The 21509-nt window shown below is 40.0% G+C and overlaps 1 protein-coding gene across 4 annotated transcripts in view; it reads left to right on the top strand.

Moving 5' to 3' along the window:
• BOC (BOC cell adhesion associated, oncogene regulated) overlaps nt 1–21509 on the top strand; it is a 95598-nt gene that overhangs the window by 36207 nt on the left and 37882 nt on the right. For 3 of the 4 annotated variants that reach the window (XM_060198366.1, XM_060198367.1, XM_060198364.1), the window contains exons 3-4: nt 18761–18936; nt 19692–19970. In XM_060198366.1, the coding sequence (XP_060054349.1) occupies nt 18840–18936; nt 19692–19970 (376 nt within the window). In that variant the 5' untranslated portion in view covers nt 18761–18839. The remainder of the gene's footprint in view (nt 1–18760; nt 18937–19691; nt 19971–21509) is intronic. The other variant, XM_060198365.1, reaches the window with a different exon arrangement.

The following is a 21509-nucleotide window of genomic DNA, read 5'->3' as shown; positions in this document are numbered from 1 at the left end:
TAGTGGAGTGGGTAGGAGTTGGAGTTTGGGGTTTAGGGAGGTCCTCCCCGGAGCCAAGACTTTTCAGCCCACTATTCTTGCCACTTCGTAATTAGGGAGGGGGCTGTCTACCTGCTTGGGGAGAAATAGGCTCTGTCCATGTTTGTCACTCACATTGTGGGTTCAAAGAGAATGAGGAGCCCAGGTTTTATGAATCTCCCTAAAATGTCACTTAAGTTAAATAACCTCCCCCACTGGCAAAAACCTGCCAATAGTCTTTCTCTAACTGTCTGTAGTGTTGACTTTAAACTTCTTTTCTGGCATTCAATAGCATGGTCCAATCTCATTGTCTTCCCTTGCTTCTTCATTCCTTCTAGAATTGTCTCCTGAATGGTATAGATAAGTAATCTCACTGGGATACTAGAACATATCAAAGATTCTCTTAATCTTTGAATCCACTATAAAGAAAATAGACAGGAAAGAAACTCAGTTTGCTTTATATTTAATTGAAGGACTCCCAGTTGTGCTGTCTGTCTGTATGTCTGGCAGTAATGAATTACAGTTGTCCCAAGAAATCACCATTACATAGAAGGCTTGACAGTGAGGACCTGACTTGTTCATTCACTCACCAGTTTTCCTGTTGTTTGTTAAGTGGATTTACAGATTATATTATTTAGTTTTAACTAAATTAACTCTCACAAAAGGACAAGTGGCTTAAAGAGTTTGCTGCAGAGAGGCTGGGTTAGAGTATGTTGATAATCCAAGCACATGCAAACAAGAAGAAAACAGCAGACCCCCCCCTTCCCCCTTTTTAAGCCCTGCTAGGAAGTAAAAAACAATAACAGGATCACATCTGATGAGAAATCAACAAAATAACAGTCAAGCAGATTATTTGGGAGCGGTTCCGCCCCTATCGTTTGTGAGGAGTCTAATCCTAAATAGACTTAAAGGTGTTAGAAAATAGTGATGCTAAGTCCTTAAAACATGACTTCCTTTTTTTCCTATAGTTTTTTAATTTTTTAATTAATTTTTAAAACTTTATTTAATTTAATAGGGCAGAGAAATTGAAAGAGAACAGGGAGGGGAGGCAGAAATAGATAGAGACCTGCAGCAGTGCTTCACCACTTGTGAAGCTTTCTTTCCCCCTGCAAGTGGGGACCAGAGGCTTGAACCTGGGTCCTTATGCATGGTAACACGTGCACTTAACTGCCACCACCTAGCTGCTAGCTTTAAATTTTTAGTTTGGGAGTACATGTATTCAAATTATCAAGAAATATGCATAGGGCTATTTCCCTAGTGTGTGTGTGTGTGTGTGTGTGTGTGTGTGTGTGTGTGTGTGTGTGTGTGTGTGTATTGCCTAAGGGCAGTCAGAAAAGAAGCTTGGAGACTACTGTTGAAGATAAGCCTTATCTGTGACATGCAAATTAGTCCACCAGATCAGTGTGACTTGTCTTAAGTGTCTTAGCCGGTCTAGTAAAAATACTCCTAAAGGTTCAGTTTGTAAACACAATATACAGAAATCCTTACCGAAGAGCCTAATGAGAGAGTGTTCTCATTGCACTCACTTGCCATTTGTGGTTGAGTGGGTGATTAAGATACTATAGTAAAAATTAGATTTTACCAAATGATTACCACAGTAGGTACAGCTAACATTCACTTTCTCTTGTAATTGCAGTAAAAAGAAAAAAAAAATCATCCTGTGATAAGACCCTTTAGTATTACTCTAAAAAATTTTCCAACTTTATACAACTAGCTATAGCCCTTTTGTAATACATTACATGCCTAGTAATTATTTATCTTCTAACTTTAAGTATGTGCTTTTTGACCCTCCAACTCCCTCCTGCCCCACCTACGGTCACAATTATTTTCTGGCTGATTTTTTAAAAATTCTGCTTGTACGTGAGATTATAAAGTATATGTGTTTCTCATCCTATCTCACTTAGCATATTCCCTCAGGGTCCATTCATGTTGTTGCAAATATTAGGACTTCCTAGATCTTTATGATTGAATGTTATTCCATACATCAAAATTAAAAAAAAAAAATCTGTTCATTCATCAGTGAACAGTTGTTTCAATATCTTGGGGGGTATAAATAATGCTGCTATGAATTTAAGGATACATACAGATATATTTTTGAATGAGTGTTTTCATTTCTTTTGGATATATTCCCAGAAGTGGAATTAGTGGATCATATTGTAGATATATTTTTAATGTTTTGAGGAATTTCTTCTTTAAAATAGTTTTTTTATGTTTTAATTGTCTTTATTTATTGGGAAGAAATAAGTGAAGATAATAAAAAAAGTAAGAAATCAAGAGGGAAAGGGGAAGTAGAGAGAAAGAGAGACAGAAAGACACCTATAGCACTGCTCCACCACTTGCAAAGCTTTCCCTCTGCAGGCGGGGTTCAAATCTGGGTCCTTGTGCATTGCAACATATGCACTCAACCAGGGGCACCACCACCCGGCATCATGAATCTCTATACTGTTTTCCTCAGCAACTGCATTGGCTGGCAAGCCCACCAGTGTGCACAAGGCTTCCTTTTTCTCCACACCCATGACACCATTTATCTCAAATTTTTGATGACAGCCATTCTAATAGGTATGTGGCAAGAGTTTATTTGAATTTTTGTTTGCAATCCCCTAATAAATACTGGTGTTGACAACAGGTGAGTGGCTGAGCAAGTTGTGGTATAATATACACAATGGAATGCTACTCAGCTATTAAAAATAGTGATTTCACCATTTTCAGCCCATCTTGGATGGACCTTAAAGAAATGTTGAGTGAAATAAGTCAGAAACAGAAGGGTGAATATGGAATAATCTCAGTCACAGGCAGAAGTTGAAAAACAAGATCAGAAGAGAAAACACAAGTAGAACCTGAACTGGAGTTGATGTATTGCACCAAAGGAAAAGACTGTGAGGTGGGTAGTGGGGGGGAATACAGGTCCTGGAAAAGGATGACAAAGGACCTAGTGGGGGTTGCATTGTTATGTGGAAAACTGAGAAATGTTAAGTATCTACAATCTGTTGTATTCACTGTCAAATGTAAAACATTAATCCCCCAAAAAAGGAAAAAAAAAAAAAAAAAAAGAAGAAGAAGAAAGAAAAAAAATACTGGTGTTGATTAACATCTTTTCACTCATGTGTTTGCCTTTTGGATGTTTTCTTTTGAGAACTATCTGTTTAGAAACTTTTGCCCATTTTAAAGTGGGGTATTTGTTTTTTTGTTCTTGAATCCTTTATACATTAATTTGTTAATACCTGATAAGATAATGATTTGCTGTTATTTTTTCTCATCCTATACATTATCTTTCTGTTTTGTTATTGGTTACTTTTGCTGAGCAGAAGCTTTTTAGTTTGATATAGTTTCCTCTGTTTACTTTTTTTTTTCCTATTTACTCTTTTATTTTGTTGCTTGTGTTTTAAGTATCCTATTCAAAATTATCATTACCAACACCCATGTCAAGGCTCTTTAGGGCCAGCATAATGGTGCACCCAGCAGAACACACATGTATAAGGACCAGGGCTCAAGCTCCCAATCCTTACCTGCGTGAGGGAAGCTTAACAAGTGGTAAAGTAGAGCTGCAGGAGTTCTCTCTCTTCCTTACTTACCTCCCTCACCCCTCTCATTTTCTCTCTATCTCTATCAGAAAGAAAAAAACATGAAGTAGAGTATGGTGGATTCATTCCTAATATTTCTCCTAAAATCATTCTCATATGCAGGAGTACTATTCTTTGCCAGAGCTGAGCATAACCCTGGTAGCAATTTAAAAAAGGAGAGGAAAGATATTTATTTCTGCTTTTTTATTCTAGTAGTTTCATGATTTAAAGTCTTCTATTTAGATCTTCAGTCCGTTTATAGTTAATATTTGTGAGTAAGAAAGACGTGAGTCCAGTTTCATTCTTATCATCTGACTATCTGGTTATCTCAGCACCAATGATTGAAGAGACCAATTGTCTTTTCTCTGTTAAGTTTTCTTAGTTACCTTGTCAGTAAATAAATCTTTTTAAAAAATTAAAGGAAGAGGGGAAGGGGAAAATAAGGAAATGCCACAGGAATCTTGATAGGAATTACAATGAGGCTGTAGAATAAAGGCCTTTTATCAGTATAAATTCTTCTAGTCCATGAGCATGGGATACCTTTACATTTGTTTTTGTCTCCTTCAACTTCTTTCATCAGTGCTTTGTAGGAGAATAAAGTAATTTTACTTCCTTAGTTAAGTTTATTCCTAAGCTTTTTGCTTTCAGTACTCTTGTAAATGGGGCAGGCTTCCTCATTTGAAAGTTCATATTTAGTTTATAGATGCACTATTGATTTTAAATGCTAATTTTGTATCCTACAAAGCTACTGAATACATTGATCAGTTCAGACAGCCTCTTGAGTTTTTAGGATTTTTCAACATGTGAAACCTCATCTCCAAGGGAGCCTAGTGGTGGGGCACCTGGTTAAACACACGTGTTTCAATGCTCAAGGACCCAGGTTTGAGCCCCCAGTCCCCACCTGCAGGGGGAAAGCTTCACAAGTGGTGAAGCAGTGCTATAGATATCTTTCAGTCTCTCACCCTCTCCAGCCCTCCCTTTCCTCTCGATTTCTGACTGTCTCTATCCAATAAGTAAATAAAGATAATAAAAAAAAATTAAAAAGAAACCTCGTCTCAAAATTTAAAAAATGTTAACTTTTTACAATTTGATACCCTTTATCTTTTTTTTCTTGTCTGATTGCTCTAACAAGGATTTAAAGTACTGTGGTAATGGGAGAGGATGTTATGTTACATTATCTTTGTCTTAATGCTGGGGGTGGGAGGGAGGGAGGGAGGGAGGAGAGGAAGTTACCAACCTTCTTCGATGTATGTTAGGTGTAGGTTTGTCATATCCAGCACATCTGTGCCTAATTCATTAAGAGGTTTTCCAAATCATAATAACCGTTGAATTCCACTAAATATTCTTTCTTCACATATTGAGACAATATAGTCTCTTACTTCATTCTATTACTATGTTGCATCCTATTAATTTACTTGTATATCATGAACTTTCCTTGAATCCCAGAGATAAAGCTCACTTGATTTTGAAGAATAACCTTTTTTAATGTGCTTTTGAATTTGGTTTGTTAATATTTTTGCATCTATATCATAAATATTAATCTGTGGTTTTCTTTTCCAGTAGTGTCTCTTTTTTACTTTAGTATCAGGAAAATATTGACCTTGTAAAATGACTCTGGGAGTATTTCCTTCTTTTTATTTTTTGGGAAAGACATTGAGAGGGGTTGGTATTAAGTCTTCTTTGAATATTTGGTAAAGCCCACAAAGGAAGTTGTACATCTAGTCCTGAGGTTTTCTTCATTGAGAGTTTTTTATTTTATTACACTACTGACTTAATCTCTTTACTATAATTAACTTGTTCATTTTCTTCAGCTCCCGATTCTGTTTTGCCTAGTCTGATTCCTTTTAGGTGGCCCAACCTAGAAGTAGTGTTAGTTCTTTGTAGTATCTTCTTAAGGTTCTTTCAATCTTTGTGCTATCTAGCTAAAGGTCTGTTTATTTACTCACTTATTGTCTCCAGGGTTATTGCTAAGGCTCGGTGCCTACACTTAAAATTCACCACTTCTGGAGGCCATTTCTTCCTTTTATTTCCGCCTATTTTATTTGATAGGACAGAGAGAAATTGAGAGGGGACGGGGATATAGGGAAAGAGAGAGAAAGCTAGATACCTGCAAACCTGCTTCACTGCTTGTGAAGCATCCCTGCTGCAGATGGGGAGCCAGAACTCAAACCCGGGACCCTGAGTGAGTCCTTGAGCACGGTACTGTGTGTATTTAGCAGGGTTTCCTACTGCCCAGCCCCAGTCTCTAATTATTTAAAATTTATCTTCCCTTTTGTTGCCCTTGTTGTTGCTTTTTATTGTTGTTAATATTATTATTGTTGTTATTGATGTAATCGTTGTTAGATAGGACAGAAACAAATGGAGAGAGGAAGGGAAGACAGAGCAGGGAGAGAAAGACACCTGCAGACCTATTTCACCACCTGTGAAGCAACTCCCCTGCAGGTGGGGAGCCAGGGGCTCAAAATGGGATCCTTATGACGGTCCTTGTGCTTTGCGTGGCCACGTGCCTTAACCCGCTGCGCTACCACCTGAGTCCCTAATTTAAAAAAAAATTCTTTTTTTAATATTTATTTATTTCCCCTTTTGTTGCCCTTGTTTTTTTTTATTGTTGTAGTTATTATTGTTGTTGATGTTGTCATTGTTAGATAGGACAGAGAGAAAGGGAGAAAGGAGGGGAAGACAGAGATGGGGAAAGAAAGATAGACAGACACCTGCAGACTTGTTTCACAGCCTGTGAAGCGACTCCCCTGAAGATGGGGAGCTGGGGCTTGAACTGGGATCTTTACGCCGGTCCTTGCACTTTGCGCCACAAGTGCTTAGCCAGCTGCACTACCCCCAGACTCCCTTTTTTTAAAGAACCGATTCTTAGTTTGGTGTGTCTTTTTTATTGTTTGATCTCCAACTTATTTCTGCTCTAATCTTTGTAATTTCCTTTCTTCTGCTGACTTTGGGTTCCATTTATTCTTTTTCAGTTCCTTCAGACACAGATTACTTATTTATTTATTTTTCTTGCTTCTTAATATTGGTGTTTATTGCTACAAATTTATTTCTTTGGAACTGCTTTTGCTATACCCCATAAGTTCTGCTATGTGGTGTTTTCATTTCCTTTTGTCTCAAGAATCTATTTCATCTTTAATGTGCACTTTAAAAAATTTTTTAAAATTATATTTATTTTCCCTTTTGTTGCCCTTGTTGTTTTTATGTTTTTATTGTTATTGATGTTGCAGTTGTTGGTTAGGACAGAGAGAAATGGAGAGCCGAGAGGAAGACAGCGAAGGGGAGAGACAGACACCTGCAGACCTGTTTCACTGCCTGTGAAGTGACTCCCCTGTAGGTGGGGATACTGGGGCTCAAACCTGAATCCCTACTGCTGGTCCTTGCGCTTTGCACCACGTGCACTTAACCGCAGTACTGCCCAGCTCTCTAATGTGCACTTTGACTCATGGTTTGTTCAGGAAAGTGTTGTTTAGTTTCCCATGTGTTTAAGAATTTTCTGGTTTTCCTCTTGTTAGCTGATTTCTAGTTTCATGCCATTTTGGTCAGAGAATGCACTTGGTATGATTTCAGTTTTCTTGAACTAAAGCCTAGTGACATAATGTATGGTGTATCCTAGAAAAAAAATTCATATGTGCTTGAGAAGAACATGTTTTCTGCTGATGTCGGACAGAATGTTCTGTATGTATCTGAAATAGGAACCTGCTGACCTGCCTTTGTAGCCTAAATCTCTCATTTTATCTAACTGGGAAACCATCTTCAAATGGTTTACTTAGCCTCTGTACACTTGTTCCTCATTTATAAAACTTGATATGTTAGGTGTTAGCTATTATTTTCCCCCTAACTCTCTATTATTAAAAATGTTTCTCGGGGAGTCGGGCAGTAGAGCAGTGAGTTAAGGAAATGAGTGCTGCAAAGTGCAAGGACCAGCATAAGGATCCCAGTTGGAGCTCCAGCTCCCCAACTACAAGGGAGTCACTTCACAGGCAGTGAAGCAGGTCTGCAGTTATCTTTCTTTCTCTCCCCCTCTCTATCTTCCCCTCCTCTCTCCATTTCTCTCTGTCGTATCCAACAACAGTGACATCAATAATAACTACAACAATAAAACAAGGGCAACAAAAAGGAATAAATAAATGAATATTAAAAAAATGTTTGACTTTTGACGCTGAGGAATTATTCTGATGCAGTCTCCACCCCCAGGTTTTACCATGCCCCACGAAATCCTAGCAGTGCCCCCTTCAACCAATCCTGGCCCCACACGTCACCCCTGGTTGTCGCCCAATAAAAACCCCCTCCCCCCCCCCTCGTTCTCTCTGGGCTCTCGGCTCGCCCTCTCTCTCTCGGCTCCTTCGGCTCTCTCTCAGATCTCTCTCCCTTCTCTCGCCCCGTGGTCAGGTAGTGGGGACGGCCATTGTCGGCTGACTCCACGTGGCCTGAGCCACCCCCCCCCTCCCCCCCGCCATCCTATAATAAAGATTTGTGTAACCCACTTGCTCTGGACTTCCTATCTCTTCTCCGCAGTGCAGCTCGACACCTGACCACCACAACAACAGACTTTAATTAGATCTATAAGTAAAAGCACAACTTAAAAAAAAAATACTATTCTTATTTATTTACTTAATTTATTTATTCCCTTTTGTTGCCCTTGTTGTAGTTATTATTGATGTCATTGTTGTTGGATAGGACAGAGAGAAATGGAGAGAGGAGGGGAAGACAGAGAGGGGAAGAGAAAGACACCTGCAGACCTGCTTCATCGCTTGTGAAGTGACTCCCCTGCAGGTGGGGTGCTGGGGTCTGGAACCGGGATCCTTAAACAGATCCTTGGCTTTGCACCACCTGCCCATAATCTGCTGCGCTACCACCCAACTCCCAAAAGCACAACTTTTTAAGTAAAAATGATCATTGCTAATTATCCTGAGTCTGTCTGTACTCACATATTCAGCCCTCTAAGAATTCAGTTCACTTGTCTCCCTACTATTTCCTCTAGAATCATTCTCATATGCAGGAGTACTTGTTCTTTGCCAGAGCACAACATATATTCCCCAACCCCACACTAACTTCATATAGGAGCAAAAGCTCTTTCTGCCTTCAAACTCAACTGGGAAAAGTGAATCTTAATCTGGAAAATAGGAAACATGCAGAAAATGTAATTAGAAGTCAGGAATTATGCCTCATTTTCCTGTAGACAGGCCCTCTCAACCAATGAAACTCTGTTAGATCTTATACTGACCACTATTTTTTTTTTTTTTAACAATCACTGTGAGCTTTTGCTGTGCTATCTACAAAGTGTATTTTTTGGTTAGGATATGGAAGTGCCCCTTTGAGAGAGAGCTGCAGTGGGCTAGGTAATCAGAGGCTGAGGTGTGCAATTGTTTTTTTATTTCTTTGTTTTTTTCTTTTTTCCCCCCTCTAGTCACCTTCTACCCATGAGTGACTCTCAATTGTTTTTAATTTTCACTAAAAGTAAATACTCCTAAATTGTAATTTTTCATGCATAGCCTCAATGAATGCCAGAAGTATATTCTGTTCTTTCTTTTGAGAAGTTTCAGAAATGTTTCTTTGAAGCAAATTATTTCAGTGAGGGGCTTGTATACCAGTAGTCAAATTTTCTTTTCTTTTGCATGTGCAAATAACCATTAAAAATAAGGAACACCTAAGTTTCAATGAGGAACTCATGGCAAGAACAGATTTTTCCTTCTGAGTTTTATATTTTTTCCTTGTTGTTGCCTCTTTTTCTGAGAAAATGTATAGAATAATGAAGGATATCAACATTCTACATGTTGCCAAGAAAAAGAATATTTCTTTTACCTTTACCCAATTTTGAAACTATACCCTGTTCATTTCACAGTAAGACAAAGATACACTGGAATTAGGTGTTCCTGGGGCTGGGTAGTGGTATACCTGATTAAGTGCACATATTGCAGTGCACAAGGACCTAAGTTCAGGCCCCTGGTTTTCATTTAGGGGGGAGTTTCACAAGTGGTTAAGTGGTACTACAGGTGTGTCTCTCTCTCACACTCTCTACCTCAATCACTCTCTCACTCTTCCCTCTCAATTTGTCTTTATCCAAAATGAATAAATACATATTTAAAATATTTTAAAATTATTTTAAAAATATTTATTTATTCCCTTTTGTTGCCCTTGTTTTTTATTGTTGTAGTTATTTTTGTTGGTTGTGTCCCTGTCTACTTTTGGTATCAAAGTGACATTGGCTTCATAGAAGGTGAAAGGGAGTATTCCAGTGTCTTCAATCTTCTGGAAGACTTTTAAAAGTACAGGCATTAGTTCTTCTTTGAAGGTTTTGTAAAATTCATTTGTAAAACCATCTGGTTGAGCACTTTAATTTTTGAGAAGGTTTTTGATAACCACTTAAATTTCATTAGCTGTGATGGGCCTGTTCATGTTATCTAGTTCCTCTTTACTTAATTTTGGAAGTTCATAGGTATCTAGGAAATTGTCCATTTCTTCCAGGTTCTCTATCTTGGTGGCCTATAGTAATTCATAGAAGTCTCTCATGATACATTGAATTTCTGGGGTGTCTATTGTGATATCTCCTCTTTCATTTATGATCTAATTTATTTCAGTCCTCTCCATTTTTTTGTTTTGTGAGTCTGGCTAAAGGTCTGTTGATTTTGTCCACTCTTCAGAAGAACCAACATTTACTTTCCTTGATCTTTGTATGGTTTTCTTATTTTCAATGTTATTGATTTCTGCCCTAACTTTAGTGATTTATGTCCTTCTGGTTGCTTTAGGGTTCCTTTCTTCTTCTCCTCCTTCTAGGCCTTTAAGATGTGCAATCAAGCTGTTTATTTTTGCTTTTTCTTGTTTCCTAATGTGTGCTTGTATGGCTACAAACTTCCCTCTTAGTACTGCCTTAGCTGTGTCCCAAATATTTTGATAGCTTGTGTTTTCATTTTCATTGAACTCGAAACATTTTGATTTCTTTCTTTATTTCTTCTTTGACCCAGTAGTTGTTAAGTAGTGTACAGTTGAGTTTCCACATTTTGGGACTATTCCTAATCTTTTGTTGATTGTTAATGTTCGTTTAATTCCACTGTGGTCTGAGAAGATGCTTCAGATGATTTCAGTGCTCTTGAATTTGCTGATACTGTCTTTGTGGCCTAACATATGGTCTATCCTTGAGAATGACCCTATTGACTTGAGTCAAATGTGTATTCCAGTTTTTTGGGACGAATGACTCTGAAAATGTCCAATAGTTCTAGTTTTTCTATCTCCTCATTTAGCTCCCTCATGTCTGTATTGATTTTCTGCCTGGATGATCTGTCAAGTTGAGAGAGTTGGGTGTTAAAGTCCCCTACAATGACTGTGTTGCTGTTAATACATTGCTGTAGCTCTTTCAAGAGATGTTTGATGTATTTAGATGGCTTCTCATTGGTTGTATAGATATTAATAATTGTTAAGTCCTCTTGATTGACTGATCCACTGAGCATTAAGTAGTGTCCATACCTATGTTTTTAAATTTTATTTATTTTAAAGTCTATCATGTTAGATATGAGAATAGCTGTTCCTGCCCTTTTTGTGGGCCATTGGCTTGTATGATAGTTTTCCATCCTTTCACTTTGAGTCTGTGTTTAGCTTTTTGAGTTAGGTGGGTTTCCTGTAGACAACATATTGTTGGGTTGTATTTTCTGATCAATCTTCCTACTCTGTGCTTTTTAATTCAGGCCATTGACATTTATTGATATCCAAGATCGAAGATATTTTAATTCCATTCTTGTAGATTTTTAGAGTGTTCTGATATATGGCATATTTATGGTGATCTGACTGTTTACAGGACACCTGTCAGAACTTCCTTCAGGCAGATTTGGTGATAGTTAATTCTTTCAAGTGTTGCTTGTCTGAGAAGGTTTTGATGCCTCCATCTAGTCGGAATGATAGTCTAGCAGGATACAGTAGTCTTGGTTGTAAACCTTTCTCATTGAGTACTGGATAGATATCTTGCCATTGTCTTTTGGCCTGCAGTGTTTGTGTGGAGAAGTCTGCTGATAATCTTATGGGTTTTCCTCTGTAGGTGACTCTTTTGTTTTTCTCTTGCAGCCTTCAGGGTCCTTTCTTTATCCTTATTCCTTTCCCTTCTAAATAGGATGTGTCTTTGTGTCTTTCAGCTTGGGTTAATTCTGTTTGGGACCCTCTGGGCTTCTTTGATGTTGTATTTCTTGTATTTCTGTATTTCTTTGATGTTGTCTAGACTAGAGATGTTCTTAGCTATTATGTCCTGAAGAATGCTTTCTTCCCCTCCCTTTCTTTCTTCCTCTGGTAAACCAATAATGCGTATATTATTTCTTTTGAAGTCATTCTATAGGTCTCTGTTGTTGTTTTCAGTATCTTTTAATCTCTTTTTGAGATCTCGTACTTCTTTTTTAGTTGTCTCTAATTCATCCTCGATCTTGCTAATTCTGTCTTCAGCCTCATTGATTCTATTCTCTCTCCCCTCTACTCTTTTCTGGAGTTCATCTATGTTGTTACCCTGTTCTGATACTGTGTTAGCTTGTTCAGCTAGTTGTGTTCTTAGCTCAGCTATCTCAGCTTTCATCTCTCTAATAACCTTGAGAGAATGAGTGTTTTCTTCCAGAGTCTCATTTGTTGTTTCTGCATTTCTGATGACAATTCTTTCAAACTCTTTACTCCCTCCTGCAATTATTTCCTTAACTAGTGTTTGGATGTTGACCTCATTATTTTGTGCTTCACCCTTTGGGGGGCTTTTAGCTGGACTCTTATCCTGGTTCATTTCTCCAATTTTTCTTCTTGTTGGTTTACCATTTTATATAATATGTTATGAGGGCCCTCTCTTAGTACTTTTCAAATTACTGATCACGCTTGCCTGGATTGACTTGTGTCTAAGTAAGGTAATTAAAGGTTTCACAGTTGTGGAAACTGACAGTTGTTTCAATATTATTCTAATCCCTGAGTTGGAGCTCAGTGGTTTAAAAGCCTCTTTTGTTCTTTTTCTTCCCTGTAGGCTATGGGAGCCTGAAGGCTTTTAACCTGTAAGTAGACGTCTTAGCTTAATCACTGACTCCTGACCAAGAGATAAAGCAGGGTGGGGCAGAGATAATCCAGTGGTTATGCAAAGAGACTTTCACAGCCCCACTGCTAAGCCATGGAAGTATAGATCTTCTCCTGAGTTTCCTTGTTCTCTGTCCCCTGGTATCACCACAGGGCCTCTTCCACCACTGTTCCAGATTCTGAGGGCAGTAGCAGTGGAAACTCACAGTTGCATTTGGTGAGTCTCAGGGGAGTGCTCTCCTCCCTTCAGCTGTCCCCTTGTTGGTGAAAGGGACTGGAGGTGGTGTCTCAACTCATAAACTGCTGGACTGTTACCAGCCACTTAATCTCTCCCTAGGCTCCTGTCTGTCCACAAGCCATACATGATAGCACTCACCGGTGATTTGTTGGGTTCTTGAAGTCATTCTAGTCCTGTCTTGTGTGATCCCAGGTGTTCTCCTTTGGTATGCCTAGTTTGCCTGGGAGAGGAGAGGAGATGAGAGGAGAGAAACACAGCTATTGCTGCTCCATAGCCCCTACTCTTCTGTATTTCCTAAATGTTCTACAAAGTACATCAACTACTCTTGAAATAATTATAAGACATTACTTTCAAAGTCCATCATTGCTTTAGATTGGTAATTAGGAAAAAATGTATTTATTCATTCATTTAAAAAACCCAGAGATTTAGGGTTTTTTAGACTTTTTAAAAATTTGTTATAAATAGTATGTTACAAGATTGTAAGATTACAATGTATGATTCCACACCACATCCACCACCAAATTCTGTATCCCCAACTTCCCAAAGATAACCAGCAGAGTTCTTACAAGTCTTATAGTTTATTGCAGTAATATCTTTACTTCTTGTTGCTTTTAAGAGTAGAATGGTAGCTGACAGCAGTATTGGTGTCTGTTTCCATTTTAAACCTTATAAATTACAAAGAGTGCATAATAAGTAACAGGAATTATTTGACTGGCTCTCATTAAGCAGGAGGGGTCTGGGGTGAATTTCCTCAGTAAAATCTTTGTCAACTTTACAACCCAAACACCTCTGTAGCCACCCTGTGCTCAGATAAGCAGTAGCCCTCTTTGTTTGTCTTCTTCCTGACTTTTATTACTTAGCATTTATTTTCTGCTTCTCTTCCTTCCTTCCTTGGGGAGAGAAGGGAACAGGTGTCACCAGTCTCCTTAAGGAGCTAGGGAAAGTGGAGCATGCCCTTAAAAAGCAACGTCTTGGGAACCCATGAGGTGTTCTATATGAACATATTGTTTCTTGGGAGGACAGTAAATTAGAATTAAAACAAGTATGTGGAAAATTAAAAGAAAACCAAAAGCTTGTTCTTTTGTACTGAGTTGTAAACTTGTAATAAACATTTACCCAAAAAACCACTGTCCAAATTCCTCACTGTTCTATGGGTTGTTGGAAAAGTCATACATATTTTTCTGTGCAAAACTGTGTCATGACCTTTCAACAATTCAGTAGGTCATCCTTTTCCCAACTCTATGTGTTAAGCACCCACTAGGTGCAGAAGCACTGACTAGGAAATAAAATAGTGAAAAGGATTATTATTGTGGTTAAAAGCAAAACTTTGGAATCAGTCCAAGCTGGGTTTCATTCCAGACCTACATTTATGTGACCTTGGGCAAGTTACTTAACCTCTAGAACTCAATTTCCTCACCTGTAAGTGGGGATAATAGTCCCAACCTTGTTGAGTTTTTATAAAGATTAAAAGGAGAATACCTCATGCAGAGGTACCTGAGCTAGTTGAGACTGCCTTTCCAGCTATGCTCACATCATTTGCAGCTTTCCTTAAGTTCACTTCACAGATAATATGACCCTTTGATTTGCCAGGTTGTTTGAAAAAGAAAAAAAAAAGCACACTCTGCACACCAACAGGAAATTGTTTTAACTGGTCAAGAAAGAACTTTTGAAAAGCTTTAAGGTTTTTCATTCAACCCTTTTTTTCCCTAGAAAATGCCCCCCTTGCAATTTCTGAGACTGGTGGCAAGGTCTTGGAGGTCCTCCCATGTCAAAGACACGGGAACAAAGGGAAGGAATACAAGTGGGGGGGGGGAGTGGAATCCAGAGGAAGGTGCTCTTTCGTGGAAAACATTCTTGCTTCCAGTTTTTCACCATTGAGTATGATGTTGGCTGTAGGTTTGCTATATATAGACTCCACTATCTTCAGGAATTTTCCATCTACTCCTATTTTTTGTAGTGTTTTGATCATAAAGGGATGTTGTATTTTGTCAAAGGCTTTCTCTGCATCTATTGATATGACCATGTGGTTTTTGGTCTTGCTTTTGTTGATGTGGTGGATCACATTGATTGATTTACGTATATTAAACCAACCTTGCATGCCTGGGATAAACCCCACTTGGTCATGATGAACAATTTTTTTGATATACTGCTGTATCCGGTTGGCTAGAATTTTGTTCAATATTTTCGCATCTATGTTCATCAGAGATATTGGTCTGTAGTTTTCTTTTTTGGTTGTGTCCCTGTCTGCTTTTGGTATCAGGGTGATGTTGGCTTCATAGAAGCTGGCAGGGAGTATTCCAGTGTCTTCAATCTTCTGGAAGACTTTTAAAAGTAGAGGTATTAGTTCTTCTTTGAAAGTTTTGTAGAATTCATTTGTAAAATCATCTGGTCCAGGACTTTTATTTTTGGGAAGATTTTTGATAACTGTTTCAATTTCATTAGCTGTGATGGGCCTGTTCATGTTATCCACTTCCTCTTTACTTAGTTTTGGAAGTTGGTAGGTATCTAGGAAATCATTCATTTCTTCCAGGTTCTCTAACTTGGTGGCATATAGTTGTTCATAGAAGCCTCGCATGATATGTTGAATTTCTGCAGTGTCTGTTGTGATATCTCCTCTTTCATTTACTATCCGATTTATTTGGGTCTTCTCCCTTTTTTGTTTTGTTAGTCTGGCTAAAGGTTTGTCGATTTTGTTTACTCTTTCGAAGAACCAACATTTACTTTCATTGATCTTTTTTATGGTTTTCCTATTCTCAATGTTATTTATTTCTGCCCTAACTTTAGTAATTTCTGTCCTTCTGGTTGCTTTAGGGTTCCTTTGTTGTTCTTCTTCTAGGTCTTTAAGATGTGCAATCAGGCTGTTTATTTGTGCCTTTTCTTGTTTCCTAATGTGTGCTTGTATAGCTATGAACTTCCCTCTTAGGACTGCTTTAGCTGTGTCCCAAATATTTTGATAGCTTGTGTCTTCATTTTCATTGAACTCTCGAAACATTTTGATTTCTTCCTTGATTTCCTCTTTGACCCAGAAGTTGTTAAGAAGTGTACTGTTGAGCTTCCACATTTTGGTACTGTTACTAATCTTTTGTTGATTGTTAAGTGTTAGTTTAATTCCACTGTGGTCTGAGAAGATGCTTGGGATGATTTCAGTGCTCTTGAATAGGCTGATGCTGTCTTTGTGGCCTAACATATGGTCTATCCTTGAGAATGATCCATGTGGATTTGAGTCAAATGTGTATTCTCGTGGAAAACATTCTGACCTCACCTGACCTGCAGTGTGGGGCTGGGATCCTAGATCTGGTCTGATGGGATGTTGTTATCTTGGTCAGAGCTACTGTGATCCCTTTTATTCTTTTTTTTAAATTTTATTTATTTATTCCCTTTTGTTGCCTTGTTGTTTTATTGTTGTAGTTGCTGTTGGATAGGACAGAGAGAAATCAAGAGAGGAGGGGAGGACAGAGAGGGAGAGAGAAAGATAGACACCTGCAGACCTGCTTCACCGCCTGTGAAGCGACTCCCCTGCAGGTGGGGAGCCGGGGTTCGAACCGGGATCCTTAAGCCGGTCCTTGTGCTTTGCGCCACCTGCGCTTAACCCGCTGTGCTACAGCCCGACTCCCCCCTTTTATTCTTTTAGCAATTAGGCCAAAAAAAAAAGTCAAAAGAAGTTTGAAGGAAGCAGAGGTTCAGACAGACAAATTCCAAGTACTTTTTTTTTTTTGCACAGTTATATTTGTGCCTAGACCTGAGCCTCAGCCTTAGCAACCCCCCCTCCCCCATCAGGACCAGGAGTTGAGAATAAAAAGCTAAAGAACAGGCCTTTCCACAAGTAGTGCAGTAATCACAACTCCAGAAACTAGAGACCACAACTCAGCTCTCAGTTGGGCAACTTCAGTATTTTTTTTTTTTTGAATGGTGACTGAGACTCTTTGAAAAAATTGCTGGCTAAAAGCAAGGAAGATAGGTCACAGTATTAATACCTGCATGCCTGAGGCCTCAGGTTCAATACATATAGCAGAACTGAGCAATGCTGTGGTCTCCTTTCCTCTCCTGAAGAAATAAAATATTAAAAAACAAAACAAAACAAAAAAAGCAAACAAACAGAAAAAGAACCTGTAGCCAGACAGTGGCACACATGGTTAAGTGCACATATTACCTTGTGCAAAAATGCAGGTTCAAGCCCCTGGTCCCCACCTGCAGGGGGAAAGCTTCACAAGTGGTGAAGTAGTGCTGCAGGTGTCTCTCTCTCCCTCTCACCTCCCCCCACCCCCCTCAATTTCTCTCTGTCTCTATCCAATAATAAATAAATAAATAAATAAATAAATATAAAAAACAGAAGAGTTGCTGATATAAACTGGTACAGAAGAAGAATATTGAACATATGTCGCCCTTCTTTAAATATACTATCTATACTATCAATGTGGCTTCATGTACATAATTCGAGAAAATGTTTCCACTGTCTAGATGTCCACATGTTGCCTTCACTGTGATCTGATCTGATTCTGCTATCTTTCTGCCTAACGAGGATTTCACACACCTTCATTATTGGCTGAATGTTCTAAAAATACAGCAGTGAAAGCAACATTTTGGTTTAGGCTGTGGCAGAAGTGTGTGTTATCATGAACACTTGCCTCTATGTGATGTTGGTGAATCTTCCATTTTTCTTCTTCTTTTTTTATACTAGAGCACTGCTCAGCTCTGTGGATTATGGTGGTGGTAGTGGGGGGAATTGAACCTGGGACCTAGGAGCCTCAGGCATGAGAGTCTGTTTACATAACCATTATGCTGTCTCCCCCACCCTTGATGAATCTTTCAAGAACCATAGTTTTAGTGAGGCATAAGTGATACTGTGTGAGAGAAGGAGTTAGGTTCTAGGCAGGCAGTGAGAACAGGCAACTGGTTGACTGGGTAGTGCAGTTGAGAGATCAAAGGCATTGTTCAGGGATGGAGATGCAGTGCAGGCCAATATCAGATCAACATTTTGTGTAGTGATAAAAAACAATGGCGGGGGGGGGGGTGTTGCCAGAATTCTAGTAACTATGCTCAGAGAGAAATGGAAGCCAGTAAGTTGAAGTTAAAATAAGTCACATGCTCTGAGAAGAGGATATATGTCTTTTTTCTGGGTTTGTGTTTGGGGAGTAGAGGTTGCAGATAAACTTAGGTTAATAGATTGATTCTAGGACTCAAAGAAAGTTCACAGGTCTGAGGTGTAGAGTGAGAGTGAGTCAAAACAGGAAATCTTTCACAAGTTTTTGAGATTCTTAAGATTCATTATTACATAACCTCCCCTAAATGAGGGCTTCAGCAGAGTCTCCCAGTCTGTACTACAGTGAGATACAGCATACCCTGTGACTGTGGCTGTATGGCCACCTATAAGTAAGTGGTAAAGGAAATTCCACTCTTTCCAACATATGTACCTGATAGTCACAGCCCTGACCCCCGGGTGTGGCTGCAGACCTCTTTGTATCCTGGGCTCCCTTGTCCTTGCTGCTGTCAGTGCACTGGACAAAGCTCTCACATTATTATTATTACTATTACTATTATTTTTATTTGTTTATTTATTTTAATTAGGAGAAAGAGAGAGAGAGAGAGTGCTCAACCAGAACACTACTCAGCTCTGGCTTACAGTGGTGCTGGGGATTGAACCTGGGAATCTCAGAGCCTTAGGCATGAAAATCCTCTGTGCAACCATTATGCTGTCTCCCCCTGCCCAGCTCTCACTATTACGAAACAAAACCACCTTTTAGCTCTAGAAGGAAACTAAAAAGCCTTTTCTAGAACCTAGAGCTCTTTGGTCTTATTGTAGCATGGACTGGTCAATACTTTGAATGGCACAGACAGGTATCAATAGAAATGGGTGAAAGGACAAAGTGGCCACCACAGGGGTGTACTGGCATTCTCACCATGGTCATTTCTCTTTTTCTCACAGCAGACTGTTGCAGAGGATTGCAGAATCTCTTTGAGTATATTTGGTGACATATGGGACTTTGGAGTCTTTGTGACACTTCATGCTGCCTGGGATGAAGATGACTCCGAGAGGAACAAGGCCCAAGGTCCCACTTGTTTACCTCCTCTTGGCTACCACAGGCTGCTTTGCCGACTTAAGTGAGTAAGGCCTTCCCTTCCTCTCTCAGCCCTTTCCCTGTCACCCCAGTGTCAGCTGGAAACATTAAGGGGACTGTTCAGTAATACAAGATGAGAAGTGATCCCAGGATATATAGTTGTGTATTTTAAACTTTTCTTTTGAGGCTGATTGTTTGTTTATTTTACCAGAGTACTGATCAGCTCTGGCTTATGGTGGTGCAAGGGAATTGAACCTGAGACTTAGGAGCCTCAGACATGAGAGTCTCTTTGCATAACCATTATGCTATTTACCCCCACCCTAGTTGTGTATTTAAGCATTTCAGATATATAATGGAAAAGGGGAAGGAGAAGTAATAGTAGCTTTTCTGTATAAGCACTCAACAGATGAGCATATGGAAGGCAATTTACATGCATTGTTTGTAAACTTCATCACAACCCTTTGAGACAAAGTATTACAAGCCACATTTTATAGATAAGAAACTGAAACTCAAAAAAGCTGAAGTTACCTGCCTCAGAAACAGTGGCACTGAAATACCTAAGGGTTTCCAACTCTGAGGTCTAAGCTCTTGCCTGTTCACCATACTAGTCTACTCTACTTTGGGGAACAAGATGAGTTTGGGGAATGGACCCAAAGGTACCAGAGTTGTCCAGAGATAGATCGGCATCTCTTGATTGCTCAGCTCTGAAAGGCTGTCAGGGTGCTCTTGCTTCTAAAAGGTTGTATTGATAAGTCTTTGAGGTGTCACCTCATTGCTACATCCTTGCTCTTCCTCCAGATGAGATCCCTCAGGTCACCGTCCAGCCTTCTTCCACCGTCCAGAAACTCGGAGGAACTGTGATCCTGGGCTGTGTAGTGGAACCACCATGGGTGAACACCACCTGGCGCCTGAACGGGAAGGAGCTGAATGGTTCCCATGATGCCCTGGGCATGCTCATCACTCGTGGGAATCTTGTCATCACTGCCCTCAACAACCACACTGTGGGACGGTACCAGTGTGTAGCCTGGACACCTGCAGGGGCTGTGGCCAGCGTGCCAGCCACTGTGACACTAGCCAGTGAGTGTTGCTCCATTGCTTCTCTGCCACAATTCAGTCTCATTTCCTCTCATCCATTCTCTCTCTCCCCCGCACCACTCGTACCCCTGTCATCATTAATCTTACCATAAAAGAGACCTGAGAAACTGAAATTGCAAATCAGAGAGTGACGGCAGCTTAATTATTCCCTCTTGTGGGGGACCAACAGTTGTTTTGAGAAACTGATCTCTGAAAAGAAACAATGTCTGGCATGATAATCTAGAAGGAGGGAAACTGGTCTGTGCTGAAAGAAAGGAGGGAGAAAGAAAGGGAAGGGGAGGGGAGGGGAGGGGAGGGGAGGGAAGGGAAGGGAAGGGAAGGGAAGGGAAGGGAAGGGAAGGGAAGGGAAGGGAAGGGAAGGGAAGGGAAGGGAAGGGAAGGGAAGGGAAGGGAAGGGAAGAGAGAGAAGGAAGAAACTGGTCATTACTGATAACATGGTTGACCTGTTTTCAAGGCCCTAAAACTGGACCATGCCAAACCTTCCCACTGGGTCACTCTGGTTTTGGGTGTGGCTCTTTTCTCCCTGCCCCTTCAGGACCCACGCCTTGTCCTACTTCTTCACTTCTGGCCTGGTCAGGGCATCTTCAAGGCTTCTGAGCAGAGTTTGCCCATCCAGCACTTAGGATCCTGACCCCCACTGTGAAGGGTATGTGCATTCTAAATTCCTGGAGTGCAAACAAGAGAGGATTAAAAAGGAGGCCATGACAAAGGAATAGAAAGAATAAAAATACAAAGAGATTGGTGACAGTGTGATCCAAGGAGAGTGCCAGGAGAAGACTTGCACATTACACTCACAGACAACTACCTTTTGGGCATACTGAGGTACCCAATACACACTGGCTCTGGCTTTCTGTTCATTGTACTTCAGGCAAGTAAGAACTGACTGATCAAACTTCTGAAGGATGCTGAGCCTACAGCCAGGAGATACTAAGAACTGCAAAGTATACGGGGCTGGATGGTGGCACACGTGGTTAAGTGCATGTTGCAGTGTGCAGGGACCTGGGTTCAAGCCCCTTGTCCCCACCTGCAAAGGAGAAGCTTCACAGTGGTGAAATATGGATGCAGGTGTCTCTCTGTCTCTTTCCCTCTCTATCTTCCCATCCCCTCTCAATTTCTGTCTCTATCCAATAATAAATAAATATAAAAAAAATAAAATAAAGTAAAGTATAAGGAATGGGTAAATTTGTTAACACTAGAACAGCCGGTGAGGAAAGCTCTTCCCATGACCTCTAGTCCCCAGATCCTAGAGGGTTTTCATTCCATGGGAGAAGGTAACTGAGGCCACCAACAAATTTTCTTCCCCTGGGAGATAGTTGGGTGACCTGTTTTTCCCAGAGGAGGGAAGACGTCAAGAATGGTCCCCAGCCATCTTTTTAGAAAGCCAAACAAATCCTGGTTTTACCTTCTGTCACCATCCTCCCCAGCCCCCAGCTTCTCCACAGAGCAGAAGTCACTTGCCTTCTTTGGCAGAAGATCACCCATTGCATGTGAGTGGCAGGACTCTGGGGAGCAGGCTGTGAG

Source organism: Erinaceus europaeus, chromosome 9 (genome assembly GCF_950295315.1).
Source record: "Erinaceus europaeus chromosome 9, mEriEur2.1, whole genome shotgun sequence".
NCBI lineage: Eukaryota > Metazoa > Chordata > Mammalia > Eulipotyphla > Erinaceidae > Erinaceus > Erinaceus europaeus.
This window is presented reverse-complemented; position numbering and strand designations above follow the sequence as displayed.